Genomic DNA, 21597 nt, shown 5'->3' on the forward strand with positions numbered 1-21597 from the left:
TGTTGACTTCTTTCTTTATAACATCGGGCTTGTAATATATATTATTGTACTTAGTATTTTCGTATTTTCAATCTGAGTTAAAATTTTTTTTTTGCTTGTTTCATTTTTATTGCTATTAGAATTTAAGAATTTCCATTTCAAATCATTCTTTGTTATTGGGTAATCTCCCCTTGAAAGATAATTACACTGTTTATTATAATACATAGATTAATAAAAATATATACAAATTATAGATTAATAATACTTTATACTATATTATATTTATATGAAAGTAATATTATAATGTAATATTATTATAATATTATTCTAGTATAATAATATTGCATTCACATATTATAATAATGATATCATAATATGTAAGAATATATTAATATGTAATAATAATAATAATTGTAATACCTTATATTAAAATATTGTATTATATTTGTTAAATATACATCATATTATATTATTATATTATATTGTTACACTATCATGCTATATTATATTATACTATGTTATATTATAATAATATTATATTAGATTATATTACATAATTATAATAGTATTTTTAGATTTATTTATTTCTAAACTTGATTATTTTACTGAATCCTATCTTTTCTTGGATCCTACTTGTGAGTTCAATCATGGACCTAACTGTGCTTAGGTATATATTTTCTGGAATCAGGTTGATTAGGAAAAATAGTTTATTCAAATTATTTGGTTTTTCAAATAAATAAGGTTTTAAATCATTTGAATTTTGAGTTAATCATATGTTTTTGTTGGGAAGATTTGAATTTCGTGTCAATGTCAAGTAAAGAAATTATTGGGTGAAACGTAATTGCAGTCAAAATGTGAAACTATTAATGAGTAGATACATTGGGGATGTCCAAATCATACGATCTATATATGATTCACTGGATGACAGCCGAGCGATACTCGATATATATAGACTTGATTAGAACTGATCAGTATATATAGATATAAACGTGATTGGATCTAGGCCATATCTTAGAGGCTATTTATGGTAACCTTGGAGGCTATAACATCCCATTTGCCGGATGGCCTCTCCTACTACAAATGGCACCCATTATATTTCTCTCAAACTAAATCCAAGTTTACCATTGCTGTGCTTCTGCTTCCAACTTCAACGAAGTTCTTCCTTTTCTTCCTCTTCCTTTGGGCCTGCTTTACAACCCATCCAAATCCTCGACAAGCACCATCAACTCCTGCTGGTCGCCTAGATGCAGTTATCTTCTCAATTGCTTATCCCTCAATCGCTCAATGGAACTGTTTTTCCTGCAAAATATACTTGCAGGTGTTGTGGTTGCCGCACCACCAATTGTCGTTGAAGCTGCAATTGGAGCTAGAATTACTTATGGTTCTGTTGAACAGTGGAGCTAACATCTGCTATTCAAGTCTATGTTTTATTGAACATATTTGGTCCCAAGATGTTATTCTTAATCATAGTCATTCCAGTTCTCCTTGAAATGGTTATCATGTCATTACAAATAATGTTGTTAACAATAGAGCACTAGTTTTCTATCATACTGATCAGAAGATCAACCGTCAAGAAGAGCTTACATCCCCACCCCCACCTTGCCCCACAAACCTCCCCTACCCAAGCCACCACTGCTTGCTTTTTTCCCTTTTTAATTTTTTTTATGTAGGCCATCAAGAGCTCATTTCCTCCAAGTGGTGCAGCTCATAGTGGAGCCTGGTTTATCTTTTGACATTGTCCATGGTGATAGTGATATAGGCATTGGAAATTATTTGGGTGTGTCGTATCCAGTAGAAGTGTGAACACAGAATATCCAAAATGTTTATGTTGAATCATCTTCTCAATCTCATGCATAACTAGAACTGTCATCAAGATGGGGCGGGATAGCGGGGCATCCCATTCCATGGAGAACCTAGGACACCCCATACCAAAGGTTTTAAAATTTTGATTAAAAGACTAAGAACGAGTAAAATTGGAGAGTATGAATCAAATCCTTTGGATAAATTTTACGAACAAAATAGAATATCAATGAAATAACTCCTCGTCACTCACCGGAATCAACTGATGTTGTAGAAAGGAAAGAGAGAACTCTTAAAGAAATGATGAATGCTATACTTGTATGTTTCAGGCTGTCTACCAACATGTGGATGGAGACAATTCTATTAGCTTGTCACATACAAAATAAAATTCTTCATAAAAATACAAGTAAAACTCCTAATGAACTTTGGCATAGATAGCCACCAAACATAAATTACTTAACATTGTGGTGATACTTGGTGACAGAACATTGCTGCTTCCGCTGTAACATTGCTGCGGAGCGTCAGCTCATGGAATCGGGCAGTGTAGTCCTCCATTGATAAACTTTCTTGGCGGTGTTTTAGAAGATCTTCGAAGAGAGTCTCTTCATAATCAAGGAGAAGATTCTCTTTAAATCGAAGCTTCATCTCTTCCCAATCAGTGATGGGAGGTTGACCAAGGTGATGAAGCTTTTCCTCCATACTGTGCCACCAAATACGAGTTTGGCCCTTCAACTTCATCTTTACGAATTGAACCTTCCGCTCATTGGTCATGTTGTACCACTCGAAATAATATTTGAGCGACATCAACCAATCCTGGAGGTGCTTGGAACCATGCTTCTGTTGTAATCACCAACATCAACACGTACCCGGTTCGATGCGTCATCGAAGTCGTCATGCTCCCGCTGTTCCTGCTGCCAATATAAGTTTTCAAAATTAATCCCCATGTGAGGATTGATTGGGGGAGGTACACGGAGACCCCCTGGGCGGCGTTGGGGTGGAAGAACCCTAAGAGAATGGATCTCGGTGTTGGGATCTCCTCCTTGTGACGCTTCTGAACTTTCTGGGTGTTCATGGGCACCATGATCATCTTCATAGTTGTTTGGCTCAAGGAAGACGCGCTCCAAAATGGCTTTTATCTTTTGATTTAAGGCAGCCATCTAATGGAGAAGTTTATCTATCTCCTCAGCACGTTGCCTTTCGTTGTTGTAGGGGCGGCCACTTCTGGTACTCATGGTAATCAAGGATTTTCGCTCTGATACCAATTGACGTAGACGGGGGATGGAAGGTTGTTGAAACTTGGATGATGGTGGCTGATTTCTCTCTCTTTATTTTTTGGTCAATGGTATGCTTTGATCTAAAGCTTATAAGCAAAAACAATATTAATTGTTTTGATGCTTAGCGGTTTCTAAAATTTCATCTATTAGAGTTTTTGTTTGCCATTATTTCTATATGCAAACTTGTTATGCATCAAGTAGATGTGAAAACTGTATTTTTTAATGGTGAACTTGAAGAAGAATCAGCATGGAGCAACCTCAGGGATATGAGGTCTCTGTTTACCTGCTCTTTCTTTCTGCCCTTTTCTTCCTTTCTTTGCTCTTCCAGCATGTTATGCCAACATATCTGTCAGCTTGTTAAACTATAGGCTGATTTTGTGATTTGACATTGTAAGCACATGGGCATACTTTGCAATGCCATATTCATACTCGATTATATAGAAGAATTTCCATAGACAATACTGCCTAAACACAACTTACATTCAATTTTGCAGGTTGAAATCTACACTAGGTTTTACAAGGACTCGCCTTTTGTGATCCAGGAAGCAGGATCTTTCCACTGAGATTTATTTTTGAAGGAGGGCTACAAAGGCATTCGGAATTAGTGTTCCCCATTTTTTGTGTTGGAATCAACAGTCGCTTGATATTGGGCTTACTTATGTTCTCCTGCAAATAGTTAGCTGAAAATTTTATAGTTTGTGGTTTGAATGGTGTTTTGGTAATGAAACGAATTGTTGGATATCTTTCATTTTCCATAGCAGAATTCAGAGAAAAATGAAACAGTGTTGGGAGTTGGGTTTGCCAAGTTATTCACCTTCCTAATTTGATCTTTAGTGATTATGGATAAAATGATGCTGGTCTTATAAATATTCTTTTGCCAGGGATGGTCTGATCTGCCATAAGAAATGGTAAGCAGCAGCTATGGACATCACAGTTCACTAGCAGGTAAGCTGCGGGAGTGGCTTTGCAGCACCAACCATGGGTCCGGTCCGTCCGGAAGGTCTGGGATGAACGCTATGGTGCTTTTTTATGGGGGATTTTCAGTGTCTCTAAATACAACTGGGGTGTTAGAATCTTGTCAGATGTTACGGCCGTGCACTGTTAGAAGCATTTGAGTGGAACTTTATGCAACAGGAAACTTATGGACGTCATTTCGATGGGTCTTGTACTTGGAGGTTGTAGGATATTGTGCCTAAGGGAAGCCAGAAGGATATGTATTCAGCCGTTGACATAGGGTATCAGTGATATGATGGCGGACTATGAGTACAATGGGATGTTTGTGTCATGTTAAGGCAGTGTAACTGCAGATTAAACAAACATAGGAAGGCTACAAGCATAATTCAACTCCCCTAACCTGAGGCACGAAGATTGGTTCACCTGTAGTTACTATTCTGTGTACTGATGCAACATTTGTTTTGCAGCCCAGGTTGCCCAATAGAAGAAAAAAACTCTTTTTCTCGCCGAGGAAATAGAAGAAACAAAATTTCTTTCCTAATCGTCCGCGGACCATGGGTTGATTGTGAGACCTGCCATATTATCTCTTACCACAACCATAAGCGAAAAGGCCTTGTCCCAGGTATTTGTTGATCCTGCAAATTTTTCTATGAAGAAAATTAGATAGAGAATATTGAGTACAACACTCAACTTTCCTTATCATAAAAAGTTCAAATTGTGACCTAGAATATTGAGAAGCCCAATGTCATTATTGCTGTCAACAACTTCATTAGGGATCATGCAATTACAAATTTTGAGTTTCAATCTTATGATGATGACGATGATGTATTCTTTTCTAATTGTTTAGAAATTGATAAATCACAGGAAGAACCAGTACCAAAGTCAAATAATGAGTGACTGTAATGTTCGTATTGTGGCTCTTCGTATAACTTATTGACTTCTTTCATTATGACATTGGGCTTGTAGCATGGATATTGTACTTTATATCTTCGTATTTTGAATCTGTGTAAACAAAAATGTTGCTTGTTTCATTTCTATTGCTATCGGAATCAAGAATTTCTATTTTGAATAATGACATTCTTTGTTACTTGGTAACCTCTCTTTGAAAGATAATTACATTATTTATTATAATATATAGATTAAAATAAAATATATAACTTGTAGATTAACAATTCTTTATACTGCATTATGTTTATATGAAAGTAATATAATAATGTAATACTATTATAATATTGTGCTGAAATAATAATACTGGATTCACATATTATAATAATAATAATATCATAATTTGTAAGAATATATCAATTTGTAGTAATCATAAATGTAATACCGTATATTAAAATATTATATTATATTTATTAAATAAAACTTTTTGAACGGTGCTTTTTACCTAGGAACCTCCACCCTTGAGTTTTCTGAAGGTCAACTTCGATGGATGTGTGCTTGATGGTGGCAGGAGGGGGTGTTGTTTTTGTCATTAGAGGTCCGAACTATAGGGTGGTGGTTTCTGGAGACTGCTAGATTTTCGACATCTTAGTTTCTAGAGCAGAACTGAGAGTAGCATGGGCCGGCCTGGGCCCTGCTCGGCGAGTACTGCGGGCTAGCTCAGTCCTACTTGAGGGTGACTCGATCACTGAATTAGATGGATTCAGGGTGGCACCAGGAGTGGTGGCAAGGGCCGCCCTTTGCTTCGGAATATTTGGGCCATAACAAGTGGTGATGTGGCTTTGCAGGCCAAATATGTATTCGTATGTGGATTGGGTAGTTTCATATGTGGCAAGTTATTCTGGGGGCACCTTGTGGGTTGGAAAAACAGAGTTACCTAGGGGGTTTCTAGACTTGTAGTCAAAATATAAAACTATTTAATGAGTACATACGTAGGAGAATTTCCAAATCATACTATCTACATATGATTCACGTGCTCATAGACTCTCGCGTGGTGTATATATAGACTGGATTGAAACCGATCCATATATATATATATATCGTCCTGATTGGATCTAGATCATATCTTGATTACCCATTTATGACGACCTCGGAGGCTATAACATCCCATTTGCTGGACATTTCTTCTCTCAAACTAAATCAAGTTTACCATGGCTTTGTCTCTACTTCCAGCTTCTACGAAGTTCTTCCTCTTCTTCCTCTTCCTCGTTGTACTTCCATCTCTCTCCTACCAGCAGAGCATCCGTCTCATTCACCGTGATTCCTTTGAGTCCCCTCTTTTTGACTCGACTACCACCACCGCAGAGAAGTGGCGGAGGGTCCACCGACGCTTGGTTGCCTACCGTGACTACTTCCAAGCAGCCCTTGAGGGCCTCAGCAACTCGCTGATGTCGCTAGCTGCAGAAGATGATGAGGCAAGCTTCGATCAGGTCGGCGGGGAGTACTTGATGGAATTTGTCATAGGCACTCCTCCGGTGCCGGTGACGGCAATGCTCGATGTGCCGGGTGACTTCAAGTGGACTCAATGCGAGCCATGTCCAGGCTGCAAACCATCTTTGGGCCCTCTTTACGACCCGTCCAAGTCCTCGACAAGCACCATGAACTCCTGCTGGTCGAATAGATGCAGTCAGCTTCTCAACTGGCGGTGCGACAACAAAAACTCCTGCAAGTATATCAAGTCCTCTGGAAACAACAGCCAGGCGACCGGTCTCCTCATGACTGACGTCTTCACCATCAATGGCATCTGCTACGAAGGCATATCTTTTGGCTGTGGCAGCGACAACTCATTCTCAACGAAACTAGCTCCGGCGAGGGTGGGCCTCATCGGGAGCACTTTTGGGCTCTTGTTCGGCTTTAATATGAAATATCGAATTCCGCATACCTTCTCCCACTGTTTTAAGAACTGGGATAAGAGCACTGGAAAAACCTCCAGCATTCTGCACCTAGGGGCAGATGCGAGGCTGAAGGGCACGGGGTCGGCCCCCTTGACCAGGTGCGAGGCGAGCCGTGCCACGCTACGCGCCGAAGTTGTCTGCGGTGATCGTCAGGCGGATGCCGCTGAACCTCGCTGAGGATTTTTTGGGCGGCGATTGCTCTTTTGTCTTCGCCTCATCGACGCCCCTCACCTTCTTGAAGAAGCCGTTGTTCAATGAGGTGGCATCCAAGGTGAGGGAATATGCTAAGCTGCCAGATTTGCTGCCCCAACCGAACGACCCCTGGGACTTGTGCTTCAATGGGACCATGTCAGATCGATCAATGGGCTTCTACCCGAGGTGGATTTCCGGTTTTCTGGAACACTCTCGCTCTCCTTGGAAAAGCGTCAGATATATGCCAAGGTGGATTATAGAAGGGTCTGCCTTCTCATGGCACCGACCGATGGCATCAACATGATTGGAACCTTTGCTCAAACGAACAGAAATATTGGATATGATCTTCGTGGTCCTGAATATCGGCTCTATCTCGACCTTGATCGATGTGATTGATGATCTTTTTTATTAGAAATAGATGAATTAACTAGCACGAGTATATATAGATAAAATAAAATGTTTATTTGACTAATGATTTCAAGTGCATGTCTGATCGATCAATAGATATATGCCTCTATATATCTATATGCAGCATTAGTTGAAAACTAATTAGAAGTATTTCAATTGTTCATCTTCCTAATGCAAATAGTAATTATTAGAGTTCCCTTGCTATCAATCTATAGAAGTGTAACAACATTGCATGTGATTTTTATTATTGTACACCCTACACCAATATTGTTTGGGAACCATCAAACTTTTCGGCACCCACCAGCATCTTTTTTAACTCCTTGGTGCAGTAAAACACTTATTTCAACAGCTTGTAATCCAACGAATAAAAGTTGAAAAGAGTAAGACATCACGGCAATGCTAGAACAATGTGAGCATAGAAACAAACTGCTGAACTTCGGGTGCTAGACTTTGGGTCCTTACCATTTAGGATGACAAAATTTCAGAGTGTTGATAACTGGAGGCAATGAGAGCTCCCATATTTATAGAAAGGGCGTTACACATTGGTGTTTTCCCATGAAGAAAAACTGGGAAACTAGAGATTATGGTGCAATGTGAGAAGAATGTCGAGAAGTTCCCATCATTACTCTAGAAAGTTTTAGGCTTTTGCAGTGCGGTGAGAGGATGCTTTGTGCAATGTGATTGCATTCCCAATCATAAGATTGAGACGATGATTCAACCTGAACATTTTGGATATTCTGTGTTCACGCTTCTACGAGATAGGACACACCAAAATAATTTTCAATGTTCATATCACTATCACCACGGACAATTTCCAAAAAAAGCAGCACATTAAGAGTGAAAGATACTCCACTATTAGCTGCACCACATGCAGAAAATGAGCTCTTGATGGTTTCTTAAAAAAAATAAAAAAGGAAAAAAAGCAGGTAGGGGTGGCTGGCGGAGGGGAATTAAGTGTGGGGCATTGGGTGGGGGTGGGGATCTAAGCTCTTCTTGACTGTTAATCTTCTGGTCAGTATGATAGAGAACTAGCGCTCTACTGTTAACAACATTATTTGAAATGACATGATAACCATTTGAAGGAGAAATGACATGACTATGATTAAGAATAACGTCTTCACTTTTAATATATATGTTCGATAATACATAGACTTGAATATAGCAGATGTTAGCTCCACAGTATAATAGAAGCATAAATTCATTCTAGCTCCACTTCCAGCTTCAATGAAGTCGTTCCTCCTGCCACCACAGTGGAGAGAAGTGGCCGAGGATCCACTGGGGCTCGGTTGCTGATCATGACCTCTTTTAAGCAACCTTCGAGGGCCGCAACAACTTATTGATGCTGCTAACTGCAGAAAATGAGGAGGCAGGGCTTCCATAATATCTGTGGGGCCTGCTAGCCATCCTCAGGGGCGGCCCAATGCATTTAGGGGCCTAAGGAGAACTCACTAAGAAAGATCTTTTATTTTTGAAAAATAATAAAAAATTTTTAATAAGTACAAAATTTTGAGGAAGTATTTTAATTACTCCATAACATCTACTCATTGTCATAGAGCTAGCTAAAATGGTTCGAATAATTTTTTCAATTGATCTTTTTTGTACATTTAATATGTACTTTCTCAAGGTTGTAGATTTGTTGCATGTCTATCCATCGCATGATATGCAATACTTAACGCCTAGTAGTCAACCCTTCACGTATGTGTCAAATTTAAGTTAAACCTTACTTTATCGACCAAAAGAATACATAATCATATTTCTTGCAAGTTTCCAAACATACAGCAATTTTGCATCAATAACAGCCACAACCACCTTGATATTCCCAATTAATTCTTATGGCACCAATGAAAACTATCAAAGGTAAAAGCTAAAGCACCTAAATCTCATAAAATATTTCATAACTATCCCATTTGTAGCAAAGGTCGGAATGGGAGCTGCTCTTGTGAAAATATCCCCTGCGGTTGCCGTTGAAGGAAGAAGGGCTGCTATTGATTCCCCTTCTCTACGTGTATATCCTACCGCAAATATCAACTGTACCATGTAAGCACCAATGCATGTCAGAAAATTTAAAGAATTAATATGAAGCATATGTTCCATGAAATTATCTTACTTGATGCCACCTTGGCACAGAGTGTCAAAATATTTGTCTAATAGGTGTACCCCTCAAAGCCGATGGCACCAAATGGAGGATCTAATAAAAAAACCAGAATTCTTCAACTCTAGTATATGTAATCAGCTTCATTAAAACACTCATACTGGTTCTTTTCATACACATATAATTCTTTCCTATTTATTTTGGTGTTTCCTACCACTATAGTGTATTTTTTTCCTCAATTTGTACTTACGTCTTTCAGTCAGCCTACCTCCTTATATTTTAGTTTAAGAACATAACAGCTGAACCTTTAACCTTAAAGGCTGAGTTGCAACCGACTTAAATTTAATTCAACAGCCCGAGAATTCTACATATGAGTGGCACTGAAGCGCCAAAAACCTAAGACTTCTCTTTGGAATAAAAGCAATCATATCATGTACAATACAAGTCCAGACAACTAAAAATTAGAATACTCAAACCCCAAAACTAAAAAATGTACACCATCTCAACGCAGTGCATTATTAAAAAGAAAAAAGAACAAAAAAAGAAATTTTGAGAGAAAGCGAGCACACCAAACGGTCCAAACCAGCTGTTGATGACATCGATCTCGTGAAGGGTGACGTAGTGCACGACCTCCTTCCTCTTCTGCTGCTCCCCTTCAGCCCTTAGGGCACCTCACAAACTTCGTATGGGGTCCAACGGCATAATGCAACCTCCCTTTTGCTTTCAAGAAGCACTGTGTTTCTTGCTTTCTTTCTTTCTCCTTTTGCTATGCTCTCTGGCTTTAGTGGGGAGGGGCCCGCGGTCGGCGGTACTCCTTGTAAGTTGCAACCCCGGCGGCCGGCCGGAGACGACCTCGCCCGCTCGCCGGCGCCCTTGTTGGTCACGACGAAGGCGAAGACGGTGAAGCAAAACTGCGGAAGAGGATGACGATGAGGAGCAGAGAAAGAAGATGCAGAAGAGCTGAAGAGTAGGTTTATATCCAGAGAAGAACTGATGTAGTGTTGCCCAGATAGACAACCCAAGAGGGGGGGTGAATTGGGTTTTAAAATAATTTTGCAATTAAAACTTTTGTGGATGACTAATTAATGCTTTTGTGAGATGATTAATTAGTTGTTATGTGCTGTGAATGAAATGAGAGAAATAGAGAGAGACAAACAATCACAAACACAATGTTTTATAGTGGTTCGGAGCTAACCCTTGCTCCTACGTCCACTCCCCAAGTCTCACTTGGGAATTCACTATAACCCCTTGGATTACAGCCGGTTGTTTTCCAAGCTCACAACCAAACTTGTTGTTTTACGAGCTCACAACGAACTCGGTCGGTTTTCCCAGGCTCACCGACTAGAACCAACCCGATTGTTTTCCCGGGATCACAATCGAACCCTTACACGTTGGTTTTACCCTCGGCTCACCAACCAACCTCAATACTCTTGATTCAATCCCCCGATTGAACCAAGCAAAGACAAGATGGAAATAAAAAGGAGTAACAGAAAAACAGAGCTTCTCAAAAGCAGATTAATAACAATATAAACAAAAGAGAAGTTAGAAGCCCTCAAACACGTTTGAGTTGGAGTAGAGTAGGGCTTCTTGAACTTCGGGTCTTCTCTTGAATGTCTGATCGACTTGAATGCAGGAGGAGACTTCTTTAAATGCTGGGAAGAGGTAGCTGGATGGAGTTAATGGCGCTCTTCCTTCTTTTCTGTTGAGAACCAGGTTGCAGAGATTGAATGCTTGATTTCTTTGAGTGGAATAGTAGTTCTCTACCTTGCTACAGTCCTCTGTGGCTATTTAAACCATCTCCCACGGAAACTAGCCGTTAGACACCTTTTTCTGCCCGTTCTGCACACTCTGCACAACCTGACAATATGTCCGTTGGGGTTGGAGTCGACTCGCGCGATCTGGAGTCGACTCGACTGTAACGGGAGTCGACTCATGCTTTTCTGGAGTCGGCTCGGCAACTGTTCCGGATTTGAATTAAAGTGTCCTCCGCGACTGGGAGTCGACTCGACTTAACCCGGAGTCGACTCGCCAACTTCTGGAGCTGACTTGGCATTTTCGGAGTCGGCTCCTCCCATGAAATCCGTAGATCAACTTTTCAACTTGGTCCGCTCGAGTCGACTCGACAGTCCTGAGAGTCGACTCGGCGCTCAGAGCCCGAACTCCCGATCTTCTGTCTTTTGGCTTGTCCAGTCTTGGAGTCGACTCGAACTGTTCCGGAGTCGACTCGGCTCTCAGTTTCCGAAACACGGCCTTCTGCCATTTTGGTGTAGCGCTGCCTTGGAGTCGACTCGGCTCTCAGAGACAACAATTTGATCTTCTGTCTTTTTGGGTCGCGCTGTCTCGGAGTCGACTCGCGTATTGCGGGAGTCGACTCGAATCTCAGAGTCTGAAAACGGTTCTCTGACTTTTGCCTTGAGTTCCACTGAGAGTCGACTCTCACTTTCTTTGGAGTCGACCTGCCAACCATCGGAGTTGACTCGCGTTCCACAGGAGTCGACTCGAATCTCAGGGTCGAAATTCGCTCTCTGACTTTTCTGTCTGTAACTCCTTGGAGTCGACTCATACTACTCCGGAGTCGACTCGGTAAACATCGGAGTCGACTCGCGCACTCCAGGAGTCGACTCGCTGACAGGTTTTGAGTTGATGCTTTCTGTTCGTCTGTCTGTTCTCAGTCGGAGTCGACTCGTAATGGTCCGGAGTCGACTCGAACCCGTGTCAGTGATTCTGATACGCTTGGAGTCGACTCGTAATATCCCGGAGTCGACTCGAGTCTCAGACTTTGGTTCAAACTGACTTGTTAACTTATCCAAAATATCTTGAACCAAATCTAGAGACACTTAGACAAGATTTTCACTGAAACACTCAATTGAATTCATTAGTAAAACATAAGATATACTCAAATGCTTTGAGCTCATCAAAATCAAATAGGGTTTCAATCAATCACTCCACAATCTCCCCCTTTTTGATGATGACAAAACATTGAGTATATGTAAAGTGAATTGCTTAATAAACAAGGAAATAAAATCCATAAATGAATTCAAATGTCTGGATATTTAATTTATCCAAGCTTGAAAGGTGTGAAACAATAAATTTTGGAGTTAAAGCTCCCCCTTTCATTTGGAATTATATAAGCCTTCATATCATGCAATCAATTGTTTGGCTTATATATAATTAATGATTTAGCTTTCTTAAAAATTCAGATTCTCCCCCTCAACATATGCATTCTACTATGTTTAGATTTTCTGAATTTTCTTTTAATGCATTGAAGTTTTTGAACTGAAATTTTTGGTTTTTAGAGGGAAAATCTGTCAATTTGTTCTTGAGTAGGATTCAACTAATCTCCGAATATCCCTTGAATAGATTCTGGAGATTATTCCATTAGGAGCCCCAACAGAGAGATAATGAGCCTCGAGGTACCAAATCCACTAAGAACAAATTATGTTTTAATTTTCATTTTGATTCCTTTTATGTTGATTCCATTTACATATCTATTAATTATTTCTTCCCTTTTTTGTCATCGTATCAAAAAGGAGGTAAGCAGAACACACACTCAATCATAGTCAAATTGCACAGGAATTGAAGAGAACATGTCTACTCATTGTATTGATTTGTATGTAAATACAGTTGTGAATACAATAAGTAAAGCAAAAACAATACATGTCAAAATACAAAACGATATCTAGGGCTTCCTCGAAGAGGATGTGGCTCCCCGAGGCATGCGCTCAGCGAGTGCTTGGACGGCATTGGTGACGTGCTCGAGCTGTCGGATAATGGCCTGGGTGGCCCTGCTATGCATCGTGTCGAGCTCGGTCACCGACTTCTGAAGTGCGTCCAGCTTGTCGATGAGCACATTCGACAAGCGCTCGGCCCCCTGAGTAGTGGTGCTCATGTCCTTCCGGATGTCATCGCGCATCTTCCGAGTGATGCCCGTGACCTCACTCATACTGGAGAACTGAGCCTGGATCAAGCTCCTCACGTTGTAGATCTCTTCCCGTACATGGGCCGTCATGTCAGTCACGGCTGTCAAGGAAGGGACCAACGCTGACGAAGGTGCAGGAGTGGGAGCAGGCACTGAACCCCGGAGCTCCCGAAGTAGATCATCTCGCAGATCTCGGACAATCTCCTGCCGCAACTCCCGGAGCTGCTCAGGAGCGATCCGGACCTCCATGGGCTGAGGAGCTGAGGAGGAGGGTCCGGCTGAGGTGGTAGGAGCAGAAGTGGAGGAAAAGTCAGGATAATCTGAGTCTGGCTCAGGACTAGGGGAATGTCTGGTAGTGTGTGTGGAAGTAGAAGATTTCCTAACCCAGGTTCCCTCTACCTTCCGAAACCCCATCCTGTGTAGGGTCCCCGGACGCATGCGATCTGTCCATCGCAATGCGCGAGAGGGTTCCCCCTCAGGAATAGGGATCTCGGCCTCCCTAAAGATAAGGGTGAACATCATGCCATAGGGGAGGGTGAGCCTAGGTCTATCTAGTGGCTCACATAGGTATCTATATATCATCTTGGGAAAGTTTATGGGGGTATCTTGGAGAATGTAGTACATGAGGGCTAGGTCCCTCTCAGACACAAAATCGAACCGTCCGGTCTTTGGGAACAAAGACCGAGAAATGATGCTCAAGAGGAGCCGCATCTCAACTGAAAGTGAGCTGGCGGACACCTCATCTAAAGGGGACTGGGGTGGATGCCCTAGAATGGCCGTAAGGGCCTCAGTCCTATCTTCGGGGTGTGTGGGAGCCACCCCTAACTGTGGAAGGTGGAGGATTTGGGCTATGAAATCCTCGAAAATAAACAATGGGACACCGGGTATGGTTCCCTCTATTCCCCCATTCCCCCTATGGACAGTACCATAGAACTCTCTAATTAGGCCAGGGTATGTGGGGAGGTCTAGGGAACAAAAGTACTCTAAACCCTGGGCCCTAAGTCTATCTCCTATAGTGAAGCCCTCCCGGGAGAGATAGTCGAAATCGACGTATCTCCCGGTGGAGATCGCCTTCCCGGCGCACGGCCTCGAGGGAACCGCCCTCGGCGGGGAACGAGCCGGAGGTTGTGCCCTCGCGGGATCGTTCCGAGCTTTGGAGCGTCGCTCGGTGCCGGTTGCGGAATGGGGCCTCTTCCGGCTTGGGACAGTGGTTTTGCGAGGCATGGTTGACCTAGAATGGGATGAAAACCTAATGGACGATGAAGGATCGACGGGAAAAGGACCTAGGAACGGCCGGAGACGATCTAGGAGTCGGCTCTAGGGTTTTGAACAGTGGCGGTGGTGAAAATAAGTGTTTTCTAACCGATGGAGTTAGGATTAAAAAGTCGGATCCCGACTGCGAGTCGACTCCTCTGAGTCGCGAGTCGACTCGACCTCGAGTCGACTCCAAAATATGCGCGAGTCGACTCTCCTTATGCGCCTATTGACCTCGAGTCGACTCCCGACTGTATGCGAGTCGACTCTCCCTCTGCTGCCATCGATCTTGAGTCGACTCCCGCAAATGCGCGAGTCGACTCCCCCTTACGAGCCGACTCTGAAACTTGCTCGAGTCGTCTCGAACTCTGGCACGCACCTAAAAATCATGCTATGTTCGTGCCAAATGAGGAAAAATCACTAAATTATGATCTGATTTGATGATCATTGAAAAGAAACTCTAAATTAGCCACAATCTAATCATCAAAATCAATGAACTAGTGGAAAATACCACTAGGATGGATCAATCACTCCTAATCCCCTCCTAAGCACACTAAATCTCTCTTCACTTAGGGGTTTTGTAAAAATGTCAGCTAATTGATCATCAGTGCAAACAAATTGTAGTGTCACATCACCATTCAGTACATGATCTCTTATGAAGTGATGTCTTATCTCAATATGTTTAGTTCTTGAATGCTGAATTGGATTTTTAGTTAGATTAATGGCACTTGTATTATCACAATTAATGGGTATTTTATCTTGTTTAATGCCATAATCTTCTAATTGTTGTTTGATCCACAAGATTTGAGCACAACAACTCCCGGCTGCAACATATTCAGCTTCAGCAGTAGATAAAGCAACCGAGTTTTGTTTCTTGCTAAACCATGAGATTAGGTTTTCTCCTAGAAATTGACATGACCCGCTGGTGCTTTTTCTATCAAGTTTACATCCAGCAAAGTCTGAATCTGTGTATCCTATTAAGTTTAAGCTAGATTCTTTAGAATACCATAACCCTATATTCTTAGTTCCTATTAGGTATTTAAAGATTCTCTTAACTGCAATTAGATGTGATTCCTTAGGATTAGACTGATATCTAGCACACATGCAAACACTAAACATGATATCAGGTCTACTTGCAGTAAGATACAATAAAGATCCTATCATACCTCTATATAGTTTCTGATCTACAGATTTACCTGATTCATCTTGGTCCAATTTGCATGATGAGCTCATGGGGGTGCTGATTGACTTGTTTCCCTCCATATCAAACTTCTTGAGCATCTCCTTGATGTATTTGGCTTGATTGATGAAGATGCCTTCTTCAGATTGTTTGATTTGAAGTCCAAGGAAGTAATTCAGCTCTCCCATCATGCTCATTTCAAATTCACTCTGCATCAAATCAGCAAATTCTTCGCAGAGGCAATTGTTAGTAGCACCGAAAATGATATCATCAACATAAATCTGCACTAACAACATATCTTTGTTTTTCTTCCTTAAAAACAATGTTGTATCTACATCCTAGATTATCTTTCCCATTATTATGAACAAAACACCTACATCCAAAGATATGAAAATAGTTTACCTTTGGTTTTCTGTTTTTCCAAAGTTCATACGGTGTTTTCTTTATAATGGGTATTAATAGAACTCTATTTAATATATGACAAGAAGTATTAATGGCTTCTCCCCAAAAGTACTTAGGGAGGTTACTTTCACATAACATAGTTCTAGCCATTTCCTCTAGAGTTCTATTTTTTCTCTCCACAACTCCATTTTGTTGTGGTGTCCTAGGTGCAGAAAAATTATGAGTTATCCCCTTTTTACTACAAAACTCATCGAATAACTGATTTTCAAATTCGGTTCCATGGTCACTTCTAATGGCTATGACTGAAGAATCTCTAGCATTTGTTACTTCCTTATGAAATTTTTTAAAGACTGAAAAAGCTTGATCTTTATGTGCTAAGAACATAACCCAAGTGAATCTAGAGTAATCATCTACGATAACTAGACCATATTTATTTCCTCCTAGACTTGTGGTTCTAGTTGGTCCGAAGAGGTCCATGTGTAGTAGTTCTAGAGGTCTAGAGGTAGAGACACAATTTATAGATTGAAAGGAGTTTCTTGATTGTTTGCCAAATTGACATGCTTCACATATTTTATTCTTTTCAAATTTTAATTTTGGCAAACCTATCACAGAATCTCTTTTAACTAGTTTAGATATTGTGTCCATGCTTGCATGACCTAACTTACGGTGCCATAACCAACTAGCATCATTATCCTTAGTTTCATTAACAACTAAACATGGGTTGTGTTTGGCAAGATCCTCAAGGTCTACAACATACACATTTCCACGTCTTATTCCTTTAAAAACTAAACTATTGTCATTTGGGTTTGTTATGATGCATAGTGATGGTTTAAACATAACATTATAGCCTCTATCACATAATTGACTAATGCTTAATAAATTATGCTTAAGACCATCAACATATCGAACATTATCTATAAAAGTAGAAGGGGTAATTTGTACTTTACCTATACCAATGATGTGACCTTGGTTGTTGTCTCCAAAAGTCACAGTACCTCCCTTCTTAGCTTCAAGGGTGAAGAATTGATCCTTGTCACTCGTCATGTATCTTGAGCAGCCACTATCCAAGTACCAGCAATTTTTGTTGACCTTGGCTGCAAGACACTCCTACACAAGCAAATCATGTAATCTTAGGTACCCAAGTTTTCTTGGGTCCTTCATGGTTAGTCATGTTGGTTCCTTTTGGAACCCATACCCTTTTAACTTTTCTTTTTGTTTTTCCTTTTCTATAATTGCACGCATTTGCTTTATGTCCTACAGTTCCACAACAAAAACAGGTTATTTTCTTAGTTTTACTTTCTCCTGCTTTAACAAAGAAGTTACTAAGAAGTTTTTGCTTATTTTTAGGTTTATACCCTAAACCCGCTCTATTGAATACCGCTCGTTGACTGTTAAGTATCATATTCAATTTTTCAGAACTATATGTAAATTTTTCAACCAAAGGTTTGTATTTTTCAAGTTCTTTAGTTAGAGTTTGTTTTTCGGTTTTTAGAATGTTTAAGTCTTTTATGAGATTCTCGTTTAAGATTGGTTTATTGTTTTTAAGTTCTGAAATTTCCTTAGTTAGTTTTTCATTGTCTTTGCTCAAGGTATTAGTCTTTTGAGTTAAGAGTTGGTTACTTGTCTTAAGTTCTAGATTTTCTTTGGTGATATAGTCCTTATCCTTAACTAATTTATCGCATTTATGTAGGTAAGATTGATTAGCTAGTTTTAGCTCTTTATTCTTAATGTTTATAGCCTTATATTCAATCATTAGTTCATTAAATGCATCATACAGTTCATCAAAAGTAAAATCAAGATGTGTTTCGGATGTTACCTCATTTTCATTGGCCATGAAGCAGAAATGGGCCTTTTCTTCTTGTTCTTCATCCGATGATGACGATGATGCGTCGGAGTCCGATAAGGTGGTGACAAGGGCTTTCTTCTTCTTGTACTTGCCCCCCTTCTTTAGTAGAGGACACTCAGCTCTTATGTGCCCCGGCTTTTTGCACTCATAACATCCAATTCCCTCATTTTTCCTTTCCTTATCTTTATCCTTTCGATAGGAATTTGAGGGGCCTCTCCTTTGATGATAGGACTTCTTGTGGTTGATGAATTTTCTGAACTTGCGCACGAGAAGAGCCTCATCATCATCTCCCTCATGATCCTCTTCTTCACTGCTGCTACTGCAAGACAAGTCTTTGTTAGTTGATGTAGATTTAAGAGCTATTACCTTTTTCTTATGGGAGGACTCTTCTTCGCTGTGCTGCTTCATTGTTAGCTCGTGAGTCATTAGGGATCCAAGGAGCTCTTCAAGTGGAAGCTTGTTCAAGTCCTTAGCTTCTTGGATTGCCGTCACCTTGGCTTCCCATGACCTTGGTAGACAGCGAAGAATTTTTCTGACAAGATCACTGTTAGTATAGTTTTTGCCAAGGCTTTTTAGGCCATTGACAATGTCAGTAAACCTAGTGAACATGCTAGTGATTGTCTCATTAGAATCCATCTTAAATAGTTCATACTTATGAACTAATATATTTATTTTGGATTCTTTGACTTGATTCGTGCCCTCATGGGTCACTTCAAGTCTGTCCCAAATCTCTTTTGCAGAATTGCAAGTAGAGACTCTATTGAATTCATTCCTATCTAATGCACAGTAAAGCACATTCATTGCTTTGGAATTGAGTTGTGCCTTTCTCATGTCATGGTCATCCCAATCCTTTTCGAGTTTGGGTACCGTGACACCCTCTACATAAATGGATGGGATGTATGGTCCATTTACTACAATGGTCCACATCTCATAGTCTTGGGCTTGGATGAATATTCTCATCCTAGCCTTCCAATATGAGTAGTCGGATCCATTAAAGAATGGGGGTCTTTGGGTGGACTGACCCTCAATGTGGGAAGATCCAAATGGGGTTGTCATTTCGATCTTTTACTCTTAGGGTAGAAGAGTTTAGGCTCTGATACCACTTGTTGCCCAGATAGACAACCCAAGAGGGGGGGTGAATTGGGTTTTAAAATAATTTTGCAATTAAAACTTTTGTGGATGACTAATTAATGCTTTTGTGAGATGATTAATTAGTTGTTATGTGCTGTGAATGAAATGAGAGAAATAGAGAGAGACAAACAATCACAAATACAATGTTTTATAGTGGTTCGGAGCTAACCCTTGCTCCTACGTCCACTCCCCAAGTCTCACTTGGGAATTCACTATAACCCCTTGGATTACAGCCGGTTGTTTTCCAAGCTCACAACCAAACTTGTTGTTTTACGAGCTCACAACGAACTCGGTCGGTTTTTCCAGGCTCACCGACTAGAACCAACCCGATTGTTTTCCCGGAATCACAATCGAACCCTTACACGTTGGTTTTACCCTCGGCTCACCAACCAACCTCAATACTCTTGATTCAATCCCCCGATTGAACCAAGCAAAGACAAGATGGAAATAAAAAGGAGTAACAGAAAAATAGAGCTTCTCAAAAGCAGATTAATAACAATATAAACAAAAGAGAAGTTAGAAGTCCTCAAACACGTTTGAGTTGGAGTAGAGTAGGGCTTCTTGAACTTCGGGTCTCCTCTTGAATGTCTGATCGACTTGAATGCAGGAGGAGACTTCTTTAAATGCTGGGAAGAGGTAGCTGGATGGAGTTAATGGCGCTCTTCCTTCTTTTCTGTTGAGAACCAGGTTGCAGAGATTGAATGCTTGATTTCTTTGAGTGGAATAGTAGTTCTCTACCTTGCTACAGTCCTCTGTGGCTATTTAAACCATCCCCCACGGAAACTAGCCGTTAGACACCTTTTTCTGCCCGTTCTGCACACTCTGCACAACCTGACAATATGTCCGTTGGGGTTGGAGTCGACTCGCGCGATCTGGAGTCGACTCGACTGTAACGGGAGTCGACTCATGCTTTTCTGGAGTCGGCTCGGCAACTGTTCCGGATTTGAATTAAAGTATCCTCCGCGACTGGGAGTCGACTCGACTTAACCCGGAGTCGACTCGCCAACTTCTGGAGCTGACTTGGCATTTTCGGAGTCGGCTCCTCCCATGAAATCCGTAGATCAACTTTTCAACTTGGTCCTCTCGAGTCGACTCGACAGTCCTGGGAGTCGACTCGGCGCTCAGAGCCCGAACTCCCGATCTTCTGTCTTTTGGCTTGTCCAGTCTTGGAGTCGACTCGAACTGTTCCGAAGTCGACTCGGCTCTCAGTTTCCGAAACACGGCCTTCTGCCATTTTGGTGTAGCGCTGCCTTGGAGTCGACTCGAGCTGTCTGGGAGTCGACTCGGCTCTCAGAGACAACAATTTGATCTTCTGTCTTTTTGGGTCGCGCTGTCTCGGAGTCGACTCGCGTATTGCGGAAGTCGACTCGAATCTCAGAGTCCGAAAACGGTTCTCTGACTTTTGCCTTGAGTTCCACTGAGAGTCGACTCTCACTTTCTTTGGAGTCGACCTGCCAACCATCGGAGTCGACTCGCGTTCCACAGGAGTCGACTCGAATCTCAGGGTCGAAATTCGCTCTCTGACTTTTCTGTCTGTAACTCCTTGGAGTCGACTCATACTACTCCGGAGTCGACTCGGTAAACATCGGAGTCGACTCGCGCACTTCAGGAGTTGACTCGCTGACAGGTTTTGAGTTGATGCTTTCTGTTCGTCTGTCTGTTCTCAGTCGGAGTCGACTTGTAATGGTCCGGAGTCGACTCGAACCCGTGCCAGTGATTCTGATACGCTTGGAGTCGACTCGTAATATCCCGGAGTCGACTCGAGTCTCAGACTTTGGTTCAAACTGACTTGTTAACTTATCCAAAATATCTTGAACCAAATCTAGAGACACTTAGACAAGATTTTCACTGAAACACTCAATTGAATTCATTAGTAAAACATAAGATATACTCAAATGCTTTGAGCTCATCAAAATCAAATAGGGTTTCAATCAATCACTCCACATGTAGAGGCATAGAGCCAGAGCTCAGAGGAGCCAGGCTGCCAGAGGTGTAGCATAGGTTTATAGCTTTTTACCGTGGGCGATGGGATTGGGACGGGCGGACGGCGACTCTGAACACCCTCATCTTCCCACGTCTTGTCGAGATAGCCGTTGCTCTAGCTCTGCGACTGTGATTTACTGTAGATACGGAGTCTGGGCGGGGGCTTTCCTTTGGGCGATCGCCTAGGTCGCCTAAGGCTCGGGCCGGCTCTGGCCATCCTATCCCATTCTTTTGAGAAAATGGAACCTTAATGCGATTGGGACATTGTAATCCTTCCATATGGAGAGAGAAGAGAAGAAAGAAAACGAAAAGAAAAGAAAGAAAGATGAAGAAAAGGAAAAAA

General features: G+C 41.3%; 1 protein-coding gene across 1 annotated transcript; it reads left to right on the top strand.

Annotated features, from left to right (window-relative positions):
• Positions 1-6103: 6103 nt before the first annotated feature.
• Positions 6104-7024, top strand: LOC103706121 (aspartic proteinase CDR1-like). The gene has a single exon (XM_008790127.4). It carries the CDS (start codon positions 6104-6106, stop codon positions 7022-7024), a length of 921 nt encoding a protein of 306 aa, XP_008788349.4.
• Positions 7025-21597: the final 14573 nt, after the last annotated feature.

This window comes from Phoenix dactylifera, chromosome 5 (genome assembly GCF_051530095.1).
Source record: "Phoenix dactylifera cultivar Ajwa chromosome 5, Ajwa_hap1_PhDact_Kaust_v1.1, whole genome shotgun sequence".
Classification (NCBI taxonomy): Eukaryota; Viridiplantae; Streptophyta; class Magnoliopsida; order Arecales; family Arecaceae; genus Phoenix; species Phoenix dactylifera.

Excerpts from the sequence above, each read along its gene's own strand:
- LOC103706121 (XM_008790127.4), top strand. The coding sequence starts at position 6,104 with ATGGCTTTGTCTCTACTTCCAGCTTCTACGAAGTTCTTCCTCTTCTTC.